Consider the following 23,452-nt stretch of genomic DNA (forward strand, 5'->3'; position numbering starts at 1 on the left):
GTAGTTCTGGAACAAAATAACAACCATTAGCAAACAGGATTCCTCAAGAAAAATACAAAGAGCTCTACTTACAAACGTATTCTGCATTAATTTCGATTTATTTAGGAACAGTGGAGAGTACCACATGAGAGGTCCTGATGAGAGGTCCATGTTGGACCTGAAACTTTGTACTCTGCACTGTGCCTGTATACATCGAAATTACTGCAAAAGACAGTTGTATGTACAGTAGACCTCTGCTTTGTACTTTTCTTGGAGAATCCTGTTTGCTAATGATTGTTTACCTCTTGTGTTAGCCAAACATACAGGTTTTCCCTCATTCACATTGTTGTCCCCATTCTGTGTCTAGGACAAAAGATACATTATGTATTCTGTTAATCAGCGATTGAATCGCACGCCATAGTGGCACTATCTTAGGCAGTGCCACCACGTGTATGAATCTGCCCCTTTGGCCGCAGTCTCTTGTGTGTAGAGGGGTAGAGCCACTATACATGTTAAATAGTTTAGCAGGGGTAAAATACCATCTAAGTAGTAGTTTATGTGCATCCTCTTTTAACACGACATATATGGAACTCTTAGATACAGCTTCACAAATATAATTCCAATCACCTATATCCAATATTTCCCCCAAATCCCACTTCCACTCTATCCATGTATTTACACTTGCCCTCAGAACTGGAGATTATATAAATTTAGAGATCTCAGACTGAAGCGAGAGCATATCCTTCAGTCTAAGTGGCACCGGTAGTGTCTGGAAAAGGTATAGAATACGTGGGAGAATATTCATTTTAATACTATGTATCCTACCTATCCAGGAGATTTTATAGGACTTCCATTTTCTGATGTCCATTACCAAAGATCGAATGAGTGAGGGATAATTTGCACTATATAGACTTTTGAAATCCTTTGTAATGTGTACCCCTAGATTATTAATCGCAGAACGTTGCCAATTAAAATTGAAATTAAGCTCTATTAATTTTACTATTTCTTTTGGAAGGGATACATTTAGTGCCTCAGATTTAGACTGATTTATCTTATAACCAGATATTCTATGGAATTTCCCTAACAAGTCAAATAGATTTATATGGGGAGATAAGAAACCGAGAGTAAATAGAACAATTATGAAACGAGCTCCTCTAACAGGGGGGTTGGCAGTACCTTGTCTGTTGTCCTATTATAGAGCAGCCCAATTATGTCAAATTATGCAGTGGCAGATCCATCCTGGATTGAAAAGATGGGTGGATCTAGAGCGAGAGGTTTGCTCCCCATTGGAGCTAAACAACATTATTTGGCTTCCAAAAATAGTCCTTAAGTCGACTAACATTCTGCTATCCTCGATGACCAACTCTATTTCGGTTTGGGAGATTTCTAAATTTAGACATAATTTAACTAATAGACATTCATTAATGACCCCTCTTTGGGGTAATCCAGTGTTTGCTCCGGGTATATCTAAAAGTGGGTTTTCAATGTGGAAACAACGTGGCATTAATAGATTTAGAGATCTGGAGGGAAATAAAAAAATTAAAACATTTGAACAAATTAGATCAGACAAAGAGATACCCCATACAGAATTTTTTAGATACCTTCAGATCACAGCATTTTATAATAAACATTCTCCCTTTCTGCCATTGACTACGTTTGAAAAGCTCTGTCTAAGAGAGACAAATACAAAAGGACTTACATCGCAGATGTATAAGGAAGTGGTCGGTTCAAACTCTACAGAAAATTATAAATTACCTTATATGGTTAAGTGGGAAGCAGATCGGGGAGAAGAGGTGAGCGAAGAAGACTGGTTGGCTATTGTAACAGCAGCAGCTAAGAGCTCGATATGCACTACATTAAAGGGGAACGCATATAAAGTCCTTATGAGGTGGTATCTCACTCCACAGAAATTAGCCAGGTTTGGACCAGGATGCTCCCCTCTGTGCCCAAGACAGTGTGGAGCATCGGCGAACCTGTTACACATGTTGTGGTCTTGTCCTCAGATAGTCCCATTATGGACACAAATTAGACATTGGCTTCAGAGGATTTTTGACCTCACTATTCCTCCGGATCCATGGCTGTTCCTTTTGAACAGACCTTTGCCGGGCCTTTCCAAAACAGGTAATATATTGATTATGCATTTATTAACAGCCGCGAGGTGCGAGATCGCGGCACTGTGGACACAAGCAGAGATTCCAAATATCCCCCAGATTAGGAATAGAATGTGGTATATTTGCCAGATGGAAAAATTACGGAGTTTGGTTAATGACACTGGCGCCAAATTAATAAAAGTCTGGACGCCGTGGTTGGCCCAGACAGACATCCCAGGAGTAGCGAGAACCACAATCTGGCAATGATAGAGATAAATGTGTTCTCGTTTGAAGTATGGGTAAGAATATGAGTAAGAATGAGCTATAGGTCACCTTTTAATAAGGCTAACCAGAAATATAAGAAATAAAAAGAACGTTAGTCATCTACTCAAGAATTGAAGAAAGTTCCCATAGGAGTAATAGTAAAATAACAGAAGCAGAGATCTCACACCTGTTATCCCCCTCCTCCCCACCCCTTTTTGTTTTGTTGTTGTGTCTGGTTTCTTTGCTTGTTTACAAACAGATAACATGTTACAATTTTGATAAGAATATTTTTTATTCAACGTTTGAAAGTTCTAAATATGCAATGTTTTATTTGATATGAAAAAATTCAATAAAAATTTGAAGTTGAAAAAAAAAAAAAGAACTGGAGATTATAAGTGATCCATACAACAGGGATTTAAGGTCCTTTTGTGGTACCACATTTATACATAATCTTTCAAAAACTGTCTACGACCCATCTGCTCCTTGGGCAAGAACATTTCTCAATTGGAGATAATGGAAACACTTGTCATGCCATATTTCTATGTTTCACAAAGTTTAACCTTATTGAATGATAACAAAAAACATTTACTTTGGAGGGCCAGAAACTAAACTCTCTTTGTGCCCTTGCCCGGGACAAAGGCTGGATAGTCAAAGAATGGAGTCAGGAAGGATTTTTATCCAGTAAAATTATTTTTGAGACTAACAGAATTCCAGATTTTAAGCAAATGAGAAGCCATTGGGAGAACAATATTTAAAGATGATATAAAGCTCTCCTGAAACCACAATAACTTGTCTAGCCTAACGGGAATCATAGTTCATTTTTCCAGCTTGGCCCGTCTTTTTGAGATGGGTGTTTTCGTGCCAGAAAATGAGATGGCTGGACTGAGCTGATACAGTAGATAATAAGATAAAAGATGGGGGAGTGATAGCCCCCCTGAGTTTGGGTGTTGGAGAATAGGTTTATTTGTTCTAGGTTTTTTATCATCCAAGATCAATTTGGATATCCTGTATTGCAAATCCTTGCTGTCACTATAGTTAACTGGGATATGAATCGTATTAAACAGGTACAGGATCCTTGATAATAAATTAATTTCAACTGAATTTATCCTACCAGGATATTTGATCATTTGACTATTCCCATAAATCTCTCTTAAGTCTCTCTATCAGTTGGGGAAAGTTTACTTAATACAAGGTGGAAAATGAATTAGTAAAATAGATACCAAAGTTGAGGCATACAGTATGAGTTTTCCACTTAAAATTCAGGGAGATTAGTTTGACCATTTCCTGGGGAAGATTTTTGTTCAGGACCTTTGATTTCTTATTATTAATCCAGAGTAATTGTTAAAGGTTAAGGATTTCCATGTCCTGATAAAGGTCGAGGAGATATCAGGGGTCTACACACAGTTAGTTAGCAAAAAGAGATTTTTATAAGTTTGGGAACTCACTTGCAGATCTGATATATCTGGGCTGTGCTTTGTTTGATGCTAAAGGCTCAATTGTTAAGGCGAAAAGTAGTGGTGAGAGAGGACAACCCTGACGCGTCCCATTTTTGATGGTAATTTATTGGGGATGGCATGTCCAAGCAATTCCCTCTCGCTGCAGGGCTACCGTATAGGGCTGAGACTACAATTGAAGCAATTTGCCACCCAGACCAAAGGAGTGTAGCAGAAAAAACATATAATTCCAGTCTATGCAGTCAAAGGCATTTTTCCGCATCCAGGTCTAACAGCATAATTGGGATTTGTGAATGTTTGGCCAAGTATATCATATCTATTACTCTTCGAGTATTATCTGGGGCCTGTCTATTGATCCAGATGGATCGGACTGGATGAATATTTATTGAGTCTACTGTAGTTGCCAAGATTTTGGAGAATATTTTAAAATCAGAATTGATTAAAGAAATTTGTAGAATAAAGCAAATGCGCGCAGTCTCAATACATCCCCTTGATTTAAAGTATGTGCTCTTCCTCTGCAACTTTCACTCTCCTGTGATCAGCAGGGTGGATAGGAAACATACAAACAAAAAGAAAGCGCAAAAAGGAAAAACACAGTTAGTAAAAATAATTGTCTTTATACCAATTAAAATAAAACTACATAATAAGAAAATACATAAAAAGGATTCACATGAACCCACAATTCCACAATGACAAGGCACTAATGAGGACATACCCCCTGAAGAAGCATCATATGACGTGAAACGCGTAGAGGTGACGTCATCACGCATCAAGGAGCGGACGTGACGACGGGTGCTCGGTCGATTGCGGTGGTTTTTCCCTGACTTTGCATGAAAGCTGGTCCCTGTTTCAACCAGATGTAAGCTAATAACATCTAGCTATTTCCCAGGACTTTTTCCATCACTAGATCTATGGGCTTTTGTTGCAGGGATCCTCATTAGTGCCTTGTCATTGTGGAATTGTGGGTTCATGTGAATCCTTTTTATGTTTTTTCTTATTATGTAGTTTTATTTTAATTGGTATAAAGACAATTATTTTTACTAACTGTGTTTTTCCTTTTTGCGCTTTCTTTTTGTTTGCATTAAAGAAATTTGGCCCATAGCTGGGAGTTATTCAGATTATTTCCCTCTTTGTGAGTTAGAGCGACAGAGGTCTGTAACATTGAAGAGGATTATAGGTACTGATCTAAGGTGTCCAAACGATGACTGTGTAGAATGGAGCAAAACCGCAACAGGACAGGAACAAAAAGATCATGGCAGGGTAACTCCCATAAAAATAGTATTTATTTAGCTCACATATGCAATGTACAAGTTAAAAAAAAACACCTACGCATTTCGCGATCTTGCGCTTCATCAAGGTGCATTGATAAAAGGTGACTTGACAGTTTTTCTTTTGAGGGGTTTTACAACCATTGTAAAGTTTTGAATAATTTTCAGCAAACTCCTTGGCTATAAATGTTTGGGTTTCGAGGTGATGTGGCTTCGTGCTGTCCGGATAGCCCCAATATTCTGAAATGATCGTAAAGCCCTGAGTCTCGCTGCCAAAAGGCTGGCTGCTTTATTAGTTTTAACAAAGTATTTTTGCTTTGTCCAAAGCATGGTCTTTTCGGATTTGCAAGTCAAACAAAGATTAAGCTCTCCTTTGAGAATGACTAACCTCTTGTAGATTCACTCTGAATGATTTCATTTACGCTCCTTTCCCAGTCTTTCTATTTGTACTTTAAGGAAGTCGATTGTCTCCAACCTAATTCGCTTCCAATAGGTGATCAATTTACCTCTCAGGATGGCAACCCCCAAAGGATTGACAGGGAGCTTCCAGTCTCGATTAACTACAAAGTAGGAATTCATTACCACTTTTAACTTGGAAAGTACACCTGGGATTTTGAGTAAAAATCCATTTAATTTCCAGTTATACTGTGGCTTGGTGGGCAGGAGATTGCATATATTAACCTCTATCGAAGCATGATCTGACCATGTGATATTATGTATTTTAGATCCCAATATCTGTGGCACTAAATTACTTCCCAGAAAAAAATAATCAACACGTGTGTATACTTTGTGAGGGGAAGAGTAAAATGTGTAGTCTCTGCCGGAAGGGTTCACCTCCCTACAGATATCTACTAATCTTAACACATTCAGGAATGTTTTGAAAATGTTTGCTTCAGGTTTAACACTTAGACAATGATGGAGAGAGGAAGGTTTTGAACGGTCTAGTACATCATCCAAGATTAGATTAAAATCCCTCCCCCTCCAGTATTAATTGTCCCTTTTGAATTTTACTTGATTAAAAAAAAAAAGAAATAGAAAAAAAGAGAACACCGTTTTTGTTAGAGGCATACATATTTGCAATTGCGATGTCCTATCCCGACATCTATCGATGACTGATAGTGGGTCCTTGGTACCCGGTGCAAAGGACATGCAGAGTTGAGTGTCCTCTGCATAGCAGTGATAACCCAGGTCATCCCTTCTGATTATGTCACCTAGTGGCAGCATGTACACTGTGAACAACATAGGAGATAGGATAGAACACTGTGGCACTCCACATGGCAGGGGCATTGGTCAGAGGAGTACAGTCCTGAAGATGCACTCTGTGACCTGTCCGTGAGAAAGGATCTGATCCAGCTGAGAACATTAAGATCCCATGGTCCACGGTATCAAATGCTGCAGAAAAGTCAAGAAGTACTAAGCTCAAACAGTCACCGGTCTCTCGCCACCAGGAGATCATTTAGCACACGAACCAGAGCTGTTTCATTACTACTTCAGAATTCTGACTGGATTGGGTCAGAAATATCTTGGGTTGATAGACGGGTTTACAGTTGGGTTGCTAAAACTTTCTCAATGACCTTGCCTAGGAAAGGAAGGTTTGATACAGGCCTATAATTAGCCACCCTGTCCGGTTCTAATGGAGGATTTTTTAGAAGAGATCAGAAGACTGCTTCTTTCAGCGGTTCTGGAAAGATCCCCTGTCTGCAAACAGCACCGGAATATTCTGGCAAACACTGAGCCAATTAAAATCAACATAGCTTAATAGAAGGCGCGTTGGGACTAAGTCCAAATCACAGGTAGTGGGACAGAACCTGGGATGTAAGTTTATTTGCATAATTAATTGAGCAAATTCCCATGTTTACCGGACGTGTTCACAGGTATCTCAGCCCATGGAATATAAATGACACTATCCGGAAGTATATAAGTAAATGGCCACTGTACTAAACACGTTTCTCTATAGAACTTCTTCATGGGGCACTGTGACACTGCTGTATACGCAGTGCACACCTTCCCAGTCTTTTCTTTCTTTCTGCCATTGGAAATTGAGAAAGAAACGACTACCCAAGATCACAGAAGCCATATTTCTCCCTGATACCAGCTTTGCTTCAATCAGAGATGACATTATAACTTGTATATTTCCTTCATACATCATACATGTTCCCTGGCACTGCTAAACCTAAGTGTATTGTAGTTTGTTATTTTTGTGTCACGGGACGTGAAGGGAAAGTGGGCCTTTTTGCCGATGACACAAAGATCTATAACAGGGTTGAAACTCCAGGGGTTGTAAACAAAATGGTTAAATATTTACGAATATTAGAGGCATTGTCAGGAGTGGGGCAACAATAATTCAATACACAAAGGGGCAAAATAATGCTCTTGGGTCAGAAAAATCCAAAGACAGAATACAGAATTACTGGCACTACAATGTCAATTACTATAGAGGAAAGGAGTCTGGGGGTCATTATTTTAGATACAAAGTAGGCAAGCAGGGTAACAAGGCAAGGCAGAAAGCCATCAAGATGCTAGTCCAGGGGTGCACAAACTATTAAAGTTGCGTCCCCCTTGCCTTCTCCCCCTTGTGCTGTCGACCCCCTCACCTCTTGTGTCGGTGTCAAATGACGCTCGGGGTCACGTAACGTCACGCCACGTGACCCCGCGGCGGCATTTGATGGCGCGTTGCCATGGCGACGCGTCATCACAGCCTTCAGAATCAAGGTAAGTGAGTGGCAGAGGCCTCACGCGATCCCCCGGGATTTAATTTAAATACCGTGAGGAAGAGCGCGGGACCTCTGCAACCGCCCGCGCCCCTCCCCCAGGAAAAATCTCCCGCCCCCGCTGGGGGGCGCACACCCCAGTTTGCGCACCGCTGTTAGTCTGCACAGGGAGAGGTATTAGCAGCAGGAAGAGAGATGCACTGACGCCAATTTATAGATCATTGGAAGACGTCACCCAGAGTACTGCGCTCAGTGCTGGAGGCCATATTTCCAAAGGTACCTAAATAAATGAGAGAAGGTGCAAAAAAAAGCTACTAAAATGTCACATGGTCAACATCATACAAGTGGGAAGAATGAAGGACCATAATATTGGCCGTTTGGAGGAGATAAGGGAGAGGAGAGATATGATAGAAACCTTGAAACACATCACACTGTATATTTCATGGAAATAGAATTGTTAGAACACAAGGTCGTGCTCTGGAGCTTGCGGCATGCCAAAGGGACGCGAGGAAGTACTTATTCACAGGTATACTGGCGGAGTCAGGGTATAGTCTCCCAGCAAACGTGGCAGGGGCTATTAGAATAAGGGAATGATAAAATGCGTGGGATAAACATAAATCTATCCTAAATATCAATGAAATCCACGGAACAAGGCAGCCTGGGGGGATTAAGTGGGCCTTATTTGCCGCCCAATTCTATGTTTTTAAAAGCTTTTCAGAATTGTGCTCAAAGGCCTAACTACAGAAAACACACCGACAAATATCACAGAATAAATAATGCAGACTGGTTTTCTTGGGGCCTCCTTAGGGGCTCGTCTGTAATAAGGGAACAGTGCACCAAACGATTGCAAAGTTATAGTCACCTGGCTGAGTTTCAAAGCAGTTTGTTGGAAAATCACAATAGAGGCCACTTTAAAAACACTCTGCAAAAAAGTGTATGCAAATCTTAGCGCTGCTACCTGCTAGAAACTGTTAAAAGGAATAATTTGAATGAGATTATAAATGCAGAGGAAAGGAAATGTATGCTCCCCGCCCCCCCGAAAAAAAAACAGCTATGTGGAACTGCATCTACAATTTAATACACCAAGGGTTCTCAACTCTAGTCTCCAAGATCCCCCAACAGGTCAGATTTTCAGGATATCTCTGCTTCAGCACAGGTGGCTCAGTGTCTCAGTCAATGACTGAGCCACTGGTTAAGCCACCTGTGCTGAAGCAGGCTCTTCGACTGAGCCAATGATTGAGCCACCTGTGCTGAAGCAGGGATATCCTTAAAACCTGACCTGTTGGGGGGGGGGGGGGGGGGTTCTTGAGGACTGGAGTTGACAACCCCTGCAATACGCAATAAAGTAAAAGCTCTTCCATGTAACACATCCATTTTAATGCTTTGTTGGACATCATTCCAAATTTATACACAAAGTCATAATTCCAAGCAGCAAAAAAAAATAAGTACCGTGGCATATACAATATATATATATTACATTTGCAAACACCACGGAGTCTTACACAAGCTAATACAGTTCTGGAGGCGATACGGAGAGGTAATAAAGAATGGATTTCAACAAGGTTATGATCAAATGTACTCATGTGTTCTATTAAGGATGCTTTAGTGCTGCCGTTCTGCATGCCTCCTCCTACCTATTTGCACTTTATTACGACATGGAAATGGTTTTTAGTAATAATATAAACCTCAAAACAATGAAACATGCCGCTCTTACCTATCTTTTCCAGTTTCCACTTTAAAAATGCTATCGCAGTGACTCATTCTCATCTCCGTTGTGATATAAATTTTGGCGCTGCTGTAGTTTTCGACCGTTTTCCTCAGCATGTTGTAGACGATCCCTTTGCCATCTTGCCGCATGTTTCGGAAAGGGCCCCATATGACATAGATTGTGTTGTTGGTTTCCTTGAAGAAGTATTCCGGGTTCATGAGCAGAAGAGGCACGCTGGTGTGCGACACCACCCGGATGGTGGTTCTCTTCCCCACATCCTCAGTGTATCCTTTGGTCGGGGCATTGTTCATTCTCCAAATGCACGAGGATTGGTCAATCTCACGCCCAACTTTCTGGCCAATCATCTGCCCTGAATTTGAAACGATGGCACAAAGGCTGCAATCCAGTTGCAAAGGCTAGACAAAAATACATAGATTTACTAAGGTTAATTACTATAGGAAATGGGGCTGTTTTCTTTTGTTAAACTAATGAGAAACATACATTAAAGTAACACTTCCTTTGGAGAAACAGTTGCACAATTCCCACTGTGAACACTCTTGCTAAGATCTATTTTGCTGAAATGATTGCCATCCGTAAGTGATTTTTTTTTATCTTTTGTACTTTGTACTAAAAATAAATGCAAAATAATGATTTGCTTTGCATTCGGAATATTTTCTTTTTCAATCAAAAAGGCAGCAGATAGCAAAACAAGAAAGGAGAAGACATTTGTATTGCTTCAATTTTATTGAATAGATTTATGGCTAATCTGGGCATATAACAGAAAAGTAATATAAAACGGAGCTGCATATTGCATATTTTATTTATACATATAAATTGCAGTCTGCTTTGCTGTGAGAGATTATAGTTAGTTATATGAATTGTCTCTTAACAAAGCATATCAGCTGGAATCTTTGCACGTTCTCCAGAACACGAAACGTGCAGCACATATTGGTGCTAGAATTCCTGTAAAACACTTGGTTTTTATTCCCATAATAAATGTCATTTTGATTGTAAGAAATAAAAAAAAAATATGCATATTTCAATATTGCATTGGCCATTGAAAAGATCTTTTTAAAAACCATAATGAGTAATATAATTAAATATGTAGCGCCGGCAGCTAAGTACTCATGGTAATAAAGCTATTATAAATGTAATTGTATTTGGTTGCCCGCAGAAATACCGTCACTTCTGAACACACAGGGAGCCAATGTAAACGGCGTCCCAGGGAAGTGTATGAAGTGATGCTACAGATTTGCATCTACAATTCCCCCTGTTCACATTTTGGGTTCTGCAGAACTGAACATGCTATTTCCAGCTCTAGGGACTCGCTGGTTCCTAATATATGTGCCACTGAAGGGAGCGTTGGTACCGCCACCTCAAGGGAAATCAGCTTGGCGCTTTCAATCTCCTGCATCAGGCAAGCTAACAGGAAGCTGCAATGTCAGCCATTGTGACTTCCTACTGGCCGATCGAGAGGGATTTAAAGCGGCAATCCAAGCTGGTTGTTTCCCCCCCATTATTTTGTCTTTTTCTACATAGGATTGAAGCAGGGGGTGTCCGTAGCTGAACCCCATTCATTCCAGCTCTGGGGGCCCCCTGCTTCCGGGGATACTTATCTCCTTGGGGGTGCCAGTAGCCCTCCGTTTGGCCACCAGGGTTGACTTTATGACTGTTTTTGAAAGCTCCCGTGCCCTGCGGCCAATAGGAAGCGGTGACATTATCCGGTGCAGCTTCCTATTGGCCCACGTGATGCAGGAAACACCGGCAGCCCCTACGGAAGAGAGGATGTTGGGAAGCAGGGGGTCCCCGGAGCTGAGGTGAATGGGGTTCAGCTCTGGAGACCTCCTGCTTCAACCGTATATTTAAAAAAAATAAGAAAATAGAAAACGGCTTGGATTGCTCCTTTAAGCACCAGGAAGGTGCTACCTTTAATGGTAAATATCTCAGGAACCAAGAGTCCCTAGAGCTGAAATGAACACAGTTTAGCTCCAGGGATCCCCTGCTTCCTGTCCCCTGCTTCCTGACCTTTGCTTCCTGTCCCCTGCTTCTTGTCCTCTGATTCCTGACCTTTGCTTCCTGTCCCTTGCTTCCTGACCTTTGCTTCCTGTCCCCTGCTTCCTGTCCTCTGATTCCTGACCTTTGCTTCCTGTTCCCTGCTTCCTGACCTTTGCTTCCTGTCCCCTGCTTTCTGACCTTAGCTTCCTGTCCCCTGCGTTCTAACCTTTGCTTCCTGACCTTTGCTTCCTTTACCCTGCTTCATCTCCCCTTGCTTCCAGTCCCCTTGCTTCCTGTCCCCTTGCTTCATCTCCCCTTGTTTCCAGTCCCCTTGCTTCCTGTCCCCTTGCTTCCTGTCCCCTGTTCCAGTCCCCTAGCTTCCTGTCCCCTGCTTCCAGTCCCTTTGCTTTCTGTCCCCTGCTTCCAGTCCCCTTGCTTAATGTGAAGCTACTGTGAAGCGCTATGTACATTAATGGCGCTATATAAATAAAGACATACAATACAACACAATTGCATGCCTATCCTACCTCTCCTAACACATCACAGGCCTATCCTACCTCTCCTAACACATCGCAGGCCTATCATACCTCTTCTAACACATTGCTGGCCTATCCTACCTCTAACACATTGCAGGCCTATCCTACCTCTTCTAACACATCGCAGACCTTTCCTACCTCTTCCTGATCTCAGACGCGCTATTAGAGAGGGTTGGGGTTCCTTACAATGCATCTGATCTCACCCGCGCTATTAGAGAGGGTTGGGGTTCCTTACAATACATCTGATCTCAGACACGCTATTAGAGAGGGTTGGGGTTCCTTACAATGCATCTGATCTCAGACACACTATTAGAGAGGGTTAAATACAAATCAATTTAATTTAAAATGTAGTGGTGTCAACAGTCCAGTTAGCATTAATTTCCTCGATTTGGAAATATATATTGAATCCAATACAGTTCAGACCAAAACACACTTCAAAGCTACTAACGTCAATTCTTATCTTGACCCTCTTAGCTGTCATGACAAAAGATGGGTTCAGAACATTCCCTTTAACCAGTTTCTAAGACTAAAGAGAAATGACTCCAAGGTTGAGGAATTCGATATACAATCTAAGTTCCTCAAAACAAGATTTCTCGATAAAAAGTATAATGAGGAACTGATAGATTCCTCAATAAAGAAACTGGAAAAAATAGAAAGGAAATCACTGATGAAATATAATAAAAACAAGAGGGACAAAAGTAAAAATACAAAAATCCCTGCTTTTATAACTCAGTTCAGTGATATGCATAATGGGGTCAGGAAAATCCTAAAAAAACACTGGGGAATACTGAAAATGGACCCTGTATTGGGCCCTCAGTTAAATTCACAACCTGGGATAGTGTTTAAACGTGCGCCAAATATAAAAAACATGTTGGCCCCAAGCCAAATCACCAGAAAAGCCATTGCTTCTGGTGACATTAAAGATCGCTTGGGTATTAAAGGCACATATAAATGTGGGAAGTGCAAGGCATGTAAACATATCTGTAAAGGAAATACAGTCATGTCTTGTGCCACTAAGCGGAGTTACAACACCAATAGTTTCATCAACTGTCAGACTACGCATGTGGTTTACGTCTTGCAATGTAACTGTAACTTACAGTACATTGGTAAGACAAAACGGCCACTGAAAATGCGTATGTTAGAACATTTGAGAAACGTAAAAAACATACCGAAAAGTACAGCTAAAGGTATGCCGCTTACACCACTTTTAAAACACTTTAAAGAGATCCACAACAATGACCCCAGTTGCATCACATTTAAAGGGCTTGAACATATCCAAATGAACAGCAGACAAGGCAATAGAGATAATCATCTATTAAAACGTGAACAGTATTGGATCTATGAAATGCAAACTAGACATCCTATTGGTTTTAATGAACTTATTGAGCTTACTCCATTTTTAAGATAAAATATTTGGTTTAATGTATGTTTAATTTCATTTTCATTTTCATTAATTGTTTAATATTATATTTGTCTCTCATTTTTATGGTATATGTATTAACATTATATGTTTTAATTAAAGCACTATATGTATCAATTTTAATTTATTGGGTACTTTAAAGATGAAATATAGTCTTATTATGTGCAATTAATGTGTAAAATATAAATTTGTTTTGGCTCTAATTCAGTGTATATATATAAGTTGATGATCTTAAGTTATGTTATGTTCATGTCCATGTAAGCATTGCAGGTTCGGATTCGTATATGTGTCTGGTAAACCTGCAACACGTGATCGCTGTAATACATGACATTGCAAGGGAAAGAGGTAGCATCACTTTAAATATACTACTGGCATTCTAAGGGCATTGGGCTTGGCGTCATAAGGGGGCCGTCCTAACTGATTCCCTTTTCCCTACAAATACGCGCAGATGACGCTGTACGTGACCTCCTGACGAAGCACGTGGTGCGAAACGCGTAGAGGTCACGACAGGTCATTCTGCGCGTGTTTGCTGAGAGGCTGAAACGGAGCTTGCCTGAGGCTCCAGAGGTGGCTGTTTCCATTCTTCCTTGATGCCGTGATCCGGATTTATACGGTCATCAGAGGTCCCCCTTCTCTGCCTCAGTGTGAGTGTTCGTTTCCCCCTGTCAGCAGTATTATAGCTCTCTATGGCGGTTTTAACCCTTACTTCCTTGAGCTGTTAATACTTTCTTTGTTTATTTTACATTGATTGTGTGTTTTTTCTTATGTTGTGTATGGTTTACTGTGTTAGATTTGTATATGTTTAGAGACCATATATATGGTTTTTATATTTCTAGGCAGCTACTCCTTTGAGCTGAGGAGGGGTTGGATCCCCTCAGCTGTTTATGTGTTTGTTTTAATAAATTAATACTAATCCTTTCCCTTGTGCGCTTTTGTGCATTTTTTTTTTCTTCTCTGTTTCTCAGGGTGTCCTCCCCCCCTTCGAGGGGGGATCACCTCTGAAGTGGGAGCTCTTGGGGAGACGCTCCATGCACGTGCAGCACAGGGATTAATCCTATCAAAACTACTGCAGCACGAGCGCTGAAAATCCTGCACTTTACTTGCGCTATTAGAGAGGGTTGGGGTTCCTTACAATGCATCTGATCTCAGACGCGCTATTAGAGAGGGTTGGGGTTCCTTACAATACATCTGATCTCAGACGCGCTATTAGAGAGGGTCGGGGTTCCTTACAATACATCTGATCTCAGACTCGCTATTAGAGAGGGTCGGGGTTCCTTACAATGCATCTGATGTCAGACGCGCTATTAGAGAGGGTTGGGGTTCCTTACAATGCATCTGATGTCAGACGCGCTATTAGAGAGGGTTGGGGTTCCTTACAATGCATCTGATGTCAGACGCGCTATTAGAGAGGGTTGAGGTTCCTCAGAATTTCACAATATATTTATATGGTTCCTTAACCAAAAAAAGATTAGAAACCCCTGCTTTTTATGATCCTTGTTAATAAATAAATCCTCCTTGTTAGATCACTTGTTCTCAGATCTGCGTGGAACTATGGGGCACACGCACCAAGTACGTGTTATCACACCCGTTCCAGCGTTAACTCCTATTCAAGTCAATGGGAGTCCATGCCGATACGTGCGTGATAACCTGGGTCGGTACTTGACACATGCGCCCGTCTGAGCAATGAGTGCAGATGGCAGTAACTATGTCCAGCGTTACCATGTACAGTATGTGTCATTCAATTGCAATTACCGGGGCGGTTCACAACATTTAAACTAAACAAAAAAATAAACTCCTCCCACTTCTGAGGTTTCCATGACAACATGTGGAGAATAGTTGCATGGCCCTCTGTATTAATTACTGTTACAAATATCCATTTAATATTGTGAGCGGCGAGCCCTGGCAAGCTCCACACACGCCCTCAATGCAAAATAAAAGAAGTTATCAGCTAGGCATTTATAGCAGCTTTTGTTGACAAATATTCATCAAAGTAGGGAAGCAAAACAAAACCCCGAAGCCCCAGCTGGGAATGCTAATAGGTCATTTCATTTTTGGATTCAAAATGAAATGAAATAAATTCAACGTAATCTTCTTGAACAGTATCTTCTGCATATTAAAAGAGAAGTTGCCTGGAGCTTCTGTAATGAAATGTGATTTGTTTGCGGCGCTGCGTCCTTTTTGCTTGGCAACGTCAGGTCTAGTGAACGCGAGTTCTGGCGCTTTTCGAAAAAATGAGTTTCTGGTTCTTAATTACTGGCACAACCCACCTCCTTCCCCCCAAAAAGCTAAGTTTGTGTAAACCGAAATGTTTAAGGTTTATTATTAACCTTTAGAGCAGGAGTAGCCAACATCAGACCTCAAAAGCTACTAACAGGTCAGGTTTTCAGGATATCCCAGCTGGGGTTGCCAGGTGTCCAGTATTGAACCGGACTGTCCTGTATTTGGACACTGTCCAGTAAAAAATTAGAGGTAATACTGGACATGTATGTATCCGGTATTACCTCTCTGGACATATATGTCTCTTGAATTACCTCTCTGGACATGTATGTGTATACCGGTATTAGCTCTCTGGGCGTGTATGTGTATACCGGTATTACCTCTCTGGGCGTGTATGTGTATACCGGTATTCCCTCTCTGGGCATGTATGTGTATACCGGTATTACCTCTCTGGGTGTGTATGTGTATACCGGTATTATCTCTCTGGGTGTGTATGTGTATACCGGTATTCCCTCTCTGGGCATGTATGTGTATACCGGTATTACCTCTCTGGGTGTGTATGTGTATACCGGTATTCCCTCTCTGGGCATGTATGTGTATACCGGTATTACCTCTCTGGACATATATGTCTCTTGAATTACCTCTCTGGACATGTATGTGTATACCGGTATTACCTCTCTGGGCGTGTATGTGTATACCGGTATTCCCTCTCTGGGCGTGTATGTGTATACCGGTATTCCCTCTCTGGGCATGTATGTGTATACCGGTATTACCTCTCTGGCGTGTACGTGTATGCTGGTATTATCTCTCTGGACATGTATGTGTATACCAGTATTACCTCTCTGGACATGTATGTGTATACCGGTATTACCTCTCTGGACATGTATGTGTATACTGGTATTACCTCTCTGGACACAGTGATCTGACCGGCTTGGGGGGCCGGGAGATTTCCCTGAACAGGGAGAGCGCAGGGCTGTTGCTAAGGGGCTTGGCAGTTTCCTCTATTCTGATTGGTGTATTACCCAGCAGCAGCCAATCAGAAAGAGGTGTCAGGAGCCTGGGGGTGGGGCCAAGGAAAGGAGGAAACAGCATGGAGGTGTGAGGGTGGGTGTGTGTGTGTCACATCTTTCATCATTGTGTCCAGTATTTTTGAAGAAGCCAACTGGCAACCATAAATTTCCAGCCTCAGCACAGGTGGCTCAATCAAAGAGCCACTGATTGAGCCACCTATGCTGAAGCAGGGACTGATTGAGCCACCTGTGCTGAAGCAGGGATATCCTTAAAAGCTGACCTGTGGTGGCCCTTGAGGACTGGAGTTGACCACCCTTGCCCTAGTGAAGTACCTGGTAGCTTATGGTCCTTGGCATGCTAGATGCCCTCATGGTGTAGCAGGCACATCATGGGCGCTTGCCCTTTTTTTAGGGGCAGTCTGGGCTGACCACTTCGATGGAGCGACCAGACCGGTCAGAACAGACGTGAACTGCCTCTATTTTAGGTTTCGGCATCTGGGACCTGCTCACATCATGGGGCGATCACATGATGTGGAATTGCCGGGACGTCTGGAGTGGCTGGACCCCCCCGGCAATGTAAAGGTTAACTTATTATTCTACAAGGACAGCTGTCCAGTATGTTGTGTCAATAATAGTGTGTGATGTGGTGGATCAACGCTTTGTTCAGTTCTTATGTCATATTTGTATCAATGAACAGCACATGTTGCTTTGACCCCTTGACCATTCAATGTAGGATATTTGTCCATTAAGCGTCTTACATTGGACACACCTGGTTAGCCAGGGATTTTACACCACCTGACAAGTGTAAGAGAGAAATAAAAGGATGCACAGAGAAGCAGAATATTATACATGCAGCATGTAACTCCTTCTAATGACACGCCTTAAATCTCAAGGTATAGTACAACCAGACATTAAAAAAGTGCTATTTTATTTGCTATAAGATATAGTACAACGTATTTGCAATGCACTGATGCTTAGAGACGCGGGATGGAAAGGTCTCTTTTACTAGATTATTTATAAGCCTGTTGGGTGGAAAAATTATTTAATACTGATGCAAAAATCAGTAACACATTTATTAAAAGAAACCATATACTATACTCTCCTAAAACAGCAATCCCCTACAGAATATATATATGTGTGTGTTGCCACACTACATGCTTAATGTCCACTAAAATATCTAAAGACTCAATAAAATGCTTTCATATGCTTAATATATTCCTAGCATTACACTACCTCCCCCTGACTGCATTGCTAGGCAGTATAATGGCAATGTATTGGATTTGTTTTGGCTATGTTAAGGAACATAGGAACTCAGTTTTCAACTCCCGGACACCTAATATTTCAGATACGTTTATCTCCTGATCAGAGCATCAGATTTTAAAAATAGACATTGATTTGAAAAGGCCAATGAGAGATCTCTTGAATTAAAGCTGCAGACCAAAAAATCAGTTCTGTACTATTTGAAAATACCTGTAGCCTTTTTTTTTTAAATCCACTGTGAATTACATTTTTAATGTATTATAATGTTAAAAGCATTTTTGTTTCTATATCAACCATTTACAAAGTCACATCCCCTTCTGAAACAGGCTCTGGCACACCCCTTTTTCAGACCTCCGCGCTCTCTAGCAGTGCACCAATTTAATCTAGAGACTGCCTGGTCACATGATCTTCCCCATAGAACTTTGCATCTTTGGACCTCTTCTGCTGCACTGACCGAGCCTCATCTTCGCCGATCGATCACAGGAGAACGGATCAATCAGCAACTTAGCTAATTACTTATCATTGCGTGGACTGTATTGATGCACATATTAAAGGGAAGAAATACAATTTAAAAAAATGGCAGCTTGAACTGCTGCTTTAAGTAAAACCTAAACTGTAAAAAAATGGTGATGCTTTAATGTCAATTGGGTTCAAAATTGCCTAAATGCCAACCAAAAAAGCTATTTAAAAAAAAATAATATTGAAGGCAATACTTTGTTCTTTTTATTGATTTATGAACGTGTGACCATTAACCTGTACATTAGTTGTATACATTGTAGTTTAGACGCAGTATCTGTCACTCACAGCTATTTGGCATACATACTAGGAAGGAATCCGGGGAGAGACTGCTAATCACAGAAACTTTTCTATGTACCACTCAGCTACATCAAAACTCTCTATAATACCATCACAGCTGATAAATGAACGAGCCAAGAAAATCTATAAGCATAACCACATACTAACAACAGATGAGTTGGACAGTCCCACAAGATTCATTTATAAGCTTCTGAATGAACCTTTCCAACATAACCAACACATTTCTCCACTGCTTGTCTACATTTTAATTTAGAAAGGGGCATGCTGGCTGGTTATAGGAGCGGTACACTTGATATGCATAATTTATTGTTCTGTATTGTTGTAGAACTTCTAAGCTATATTACAAAAAGCAAACCCGATAAATTAAATCATCCCTTTTTGAATGATGCATTGGACCAAGAACAAAATGTTATGACTTTTAATCAGTCAGGAAAATGAAATTCTTGTCCTTTTTTCCCCTCTTTTTCTTTGCAGGCTTACATACTGTACAATACACTAGATAATTACAAACTGTGAATTAAAACTTTCAAAACAGTCTGGATTCCTGGCCAAGAGTGGAGTCTCTATAATAAAGGTCACTTGTCAACGAGTTCTAGTTATTAAATCTGTGCATTTATCACTAAAGTGTTTCCACCAAATCGAAGGTCAGCCCATTAAATAAGGAAACGACCAGAGTTGGAAAAGGGCATGAAAAACCTTAGTTACAATACGTCAAATACAGCTAATTATAAAGATTGTTGGTGCGCACCTACAGTGCGGAACACTATTTATAACAGGATGACGGCTTTCTCTCACTTCCCTTATTTCCTCGGGCCGTGTTCCTTTCTACTCTATAAACCATTCAGATCTGCAGGAACTTGCAACTCAGTCATTTCAAATTGTTATGCAATGCCCGTGCCTTCAGCAATGAAAGGGTTACTGATGCATTAACGTGTAGGCACACAGGGTGACATGCTGCTGTGCAGCCATTCATCTAACAGTGCGTACTGCCCACCCAAAACTCACTGTGATGATGCAAATAAAAGAATTGTGTCCTAAATGGGTTGCTTGGGAAAACACCAGGATTCACTAACCTCCGCTAAGGAGTATTGGCAGCTTGGTCCAGCATATTGACTTGACTTGCAGTTCATGTCGGATCTAGCTCCGATATCCCAATCAGAGTTAGTGGGGCGTATGTATCAAGTTGCTGCAAAACTGGCACACGTTGCATTACTTCTGACTCGGCGTGACCTATCCTCTAGGAAATGCTTCCCTTTATACCCATAATATATCATATCCTGCCTCTTCCTCCAACTGTTTGGTGTCCAAACACTAAGGATAACTGTAAACACATGTGCAGATCCCATTTATACCTAGCTAGACCTTTAAATCAATCCCACCAAATACATATTTATTTTTACAGCATTGAAACTAGAGTCCTCCGGGCAGAACCGCATCATTTTTAGCTTCAGTTATAGGTGTTCTCCCTGTACATTTAAACAATCATCTAATAGGAAGACACAAGGGATGATACTGGTGTGGCTACCTACTGGTCAGTTGGACCCACCAGCTTTGGCGGCCAACTTGAACTTCCAAACTAGGAGGAGAACACCTACATACACCTACACATACACCAGTACATACATCAGGAACCCGGGGGTCCCTGGAGCTACAGATGATGTGGTTCCGCTTCAGAGGACCCTCAGGTTCCAGTGCTATAAAAACAGAGAAAAAGAAGCTGCTTGGATTGCTGATTTATTACTGATTATAATAACATTATTTAGTAACCACTTTTTTTTCTTTTAAATTTTAACTGAAAGTTGTTGAATATAAGACAGTGTAGCATTTAATGTGTTTGTTGTGTTTCCTACAAGAGGACCTGTAATACACAATGCATTAGAAAACTAACATGTTCTTCCAAGCGGAGTAAAACCCTACGTGTATCGGGAGACAGGAAATGTAATGTTGCTTTTAAGTCAAAGCTTTCAGTATCGCCAGTTTAGAAAGAAAGACACAATACATTCTGACATCTTCATAACTCAAGGACTGAACCAGTTGAAACTTCAATTTCCCCATTTCGGATTTCACATATTGTTTGAAAAGATGTGAAAGTAATTTTGAAACAATACATGAACCGTTCAAAGCACAGGATAATTATAATCTACTCAATGCAATTTAGTTAACTACCTAAATGTAAAATGAAATGAGATATGCTCATGTAATTCTGTAATTGCAGCCATAGATTGCTTAGCTGTACATTACCAATTGTGTTATGAAGCCGAGTGACATATTCCAGCTGAAATATAAGGAAGAGAGAAGACAAAGCATGGACTTAAGGGAGAGAGAGAGGAGCATTTAGAAGCTCAGAGCCACTGATATTACAGTATACAGCATGAAAATCCTAAGGAAAATACCAAGCAAAAACACAACAGAACACCGCTAGCTAACAGGTGAGGACCATGGGACCAATCCCTCCGAGGACCAAAGTGAACTTCTTCCAGTGACATGCTTAACCCTTTGAGTGCCTATGGATGGCGCTACCTCATCATGGAGTCTGGTACGCCGGGCCTCCCGCAGATGTATTAACCACGTCATCTTATTGCTCGTTTTAGTCGGGGAAATCGCGTAGGAACTTAATCAATCAGGGAGGAGGGCGCCTCCTCTTCGGTCCATCATCAGTGATGGAGCGGTCATGTGATCACCCTGGGGTCGCGGGCTGTCCGGCCATCAAGGGGTTAAGGGGTCCCATTCGGGCGATTGTTACCCCTTTTTTAAACCGAATCTGACACCTATAAATATTTCTAAAGTGAGAGATGGGGTTTGATTTCGTCTGGCTGCTCCCTTTGGGTGATGTCCAGGTGTTCAGCGAGTGCAGCCACAGCCCCCCACCTCGCCGGCTCTCTGATAAGCACAGGTGGGGTAAGGGTAAAGAAAACATTTCATCGACAAATAAAGGCGGACACATTTTTCGCAAACATTCGAATTGGCTGAAAATGTAGCGGTTCTTCCCAGATGCAAATATTCAGGGCTTGGGTTTAAGAAGTAGGGGGAGAGCGGGGGAGGGATAGAGCTCCTTTCTGAGCCCAGGCGTCTCTCCACATGTTGTTCGAAGGTTGGTTTGTGGGGATATATATAAAATATATATATATATACCCCCTATATACAGTATATATATATATATATTTTTTTTTTTATATATATCCCCACAAACCAACCTTCGAACAACATGTGGAGAGACCCCTGTGGATGGTATATATATATATATATATATATATATATATATATATATATATATATATATATAATTGCAACAACCAGCACTCACATGTCACAAGGTATCCAGATGCTAGTCCCATAAAAAATCAAATAGATGAGATATTACCAGATGGAGGTCCAGTAACAAGGAGACAGCACACCAGGGGTATATTCAAAGTAGTATGTATTGTAGAAACATACAGGCACCTCAGCCAACGTTTCGGTCTGCAGAGAGACCTTCCTCGGGTGCCTGTATGTTTCTACAATACATACTACTTTGAATATACCCCTGGTGTGCTGTCTCTTTGTTGCTGGACCTCCATCTGGTAATATCTCATCTATATATATATATATAGCACTTGGGACTGTTTCTCATCTAAAGTTACACCAAGATTTCAACTCTAAATGTAGAGTCAATTATCACAATACTGCAAAAGAATGGGTACGCGCTGGTCACAGAACCATCCAACAAATTCCTTCCTAATATGCAAAGACAAGCGTCCCTGCTGCTCAAATTTCTCCCACGGTCAACATATTATAGAACAACAAATGCACACACAAAAAGAGCGCATAGAAAGACTGTCAATAAAATGTTTCACTTTACCTGATCAATAAACAAGTTAAAAACTTACATTAGTACAAAAGAAAGTCATTCATGTCGAACTAATCTCCCAACCCCCTGATGAAGCGCACGTGACGCGAAGCGCTTAGAGGTTCTTGCTCATCACGTTGAGACGCCGGACGCTTCCCCCAGGACGCCGCGAGTATCGGGGCAGTTATAGCTGGGACTTTTCATGCTCCGTGGTCAGCTCCAGTGAAGACCCGCTGTTTCCATCTAACTAACCGGTCATTTCAGCCAATGCCATCAGGTCCTCGGTGTGGGGAGAATACTTCGACATTAATTTCTCACTTTTTAACTAACATAAGTTTTTAACTTGTTTTATTGATCAGATAAAGTGACATTTTTATTGACACAGTCTTTGTATGAGCTCTTGTGTGTGTGTGTCAATTATCACAATACCCAGATAAATTACTGCGATGACGACGTAGGCGTGCTATCTACGAACGTCTGCTAGCACCAAGGCAAAAATATTGCGCCGGATATATCAAGGAAAAGCATTCCTATTTAAACAAGCGGGATGTATCTTCTGTGATAAATGTGGTGCATTATTTTTACACCAGATAAGCCACCGTTTTGCTGCCATGAGAAATTGATAAATGGCCACCATGGAGTCAATAAAAATAACAACATGTTAGTATTTCATTACTAAACTTCTATTATACATTATTTCATTGTGAAGTATGGACCTTTTCAGTGTGGAGGATGGAGTCTCAATCCTGAAATGTTCCTTCAAAGTTGGAGTTTTGTGTTTGTTTCAAATGATTTCTACTATTCCTCCCGTGTATTAAGGTTTTAGCAAACATCAATACACCTTACCCTGTATTTTAGTCACTTCTTACTAAGGCAAGGGTTCTCAACTCCCATACTC

At 41.1% G+C, this 23,452-nt stretch overlaps 1 protein-coding gene across 4 annotated transcripts in view; it reads right to left on the reverse strand.

Annotated features, from left to right (window-relative positions):
* ST6GALNAC3 (ST6 N-acetylgalactosaminide alpha-2,6-sialyltransferase 3) overlaps nucleotides 1-23,452 on the reverse strand; it is a 238,383-nt gene that overhangs the window by 94,579 nt on the left and 120,352 nt on the right. For all 4 annotated transcript variants that reach the window (XM_075615778.1, XM_075615776.1, XM_075615775.1 and 1 more), the window contains one exon: nucleotides 9,481-9,890. In XM_075615778.1, coding sequence (XP_075471893.1) covers nucleotides 9,481-9,890 — 410 coding nt within the window. The remainder of the gene's footprint in view (nucleotides 1-9,480; nucleotides 9,891-23,452) is intronic.

This window comes from Ascaphus truei, chromosome 10, assembly GCF_040206685.1.
Source record: "Ascaphus truei isolate aAscTru1 chromosome 10, aAscTru1.hap1, whole genome shotgun sequence".
Lineage (NCBI taxonomy): Eukaryota > Metazoa > Chordata > Amphibia > Anura > Ascaphidae > Ascaphus > Ascaphus truei.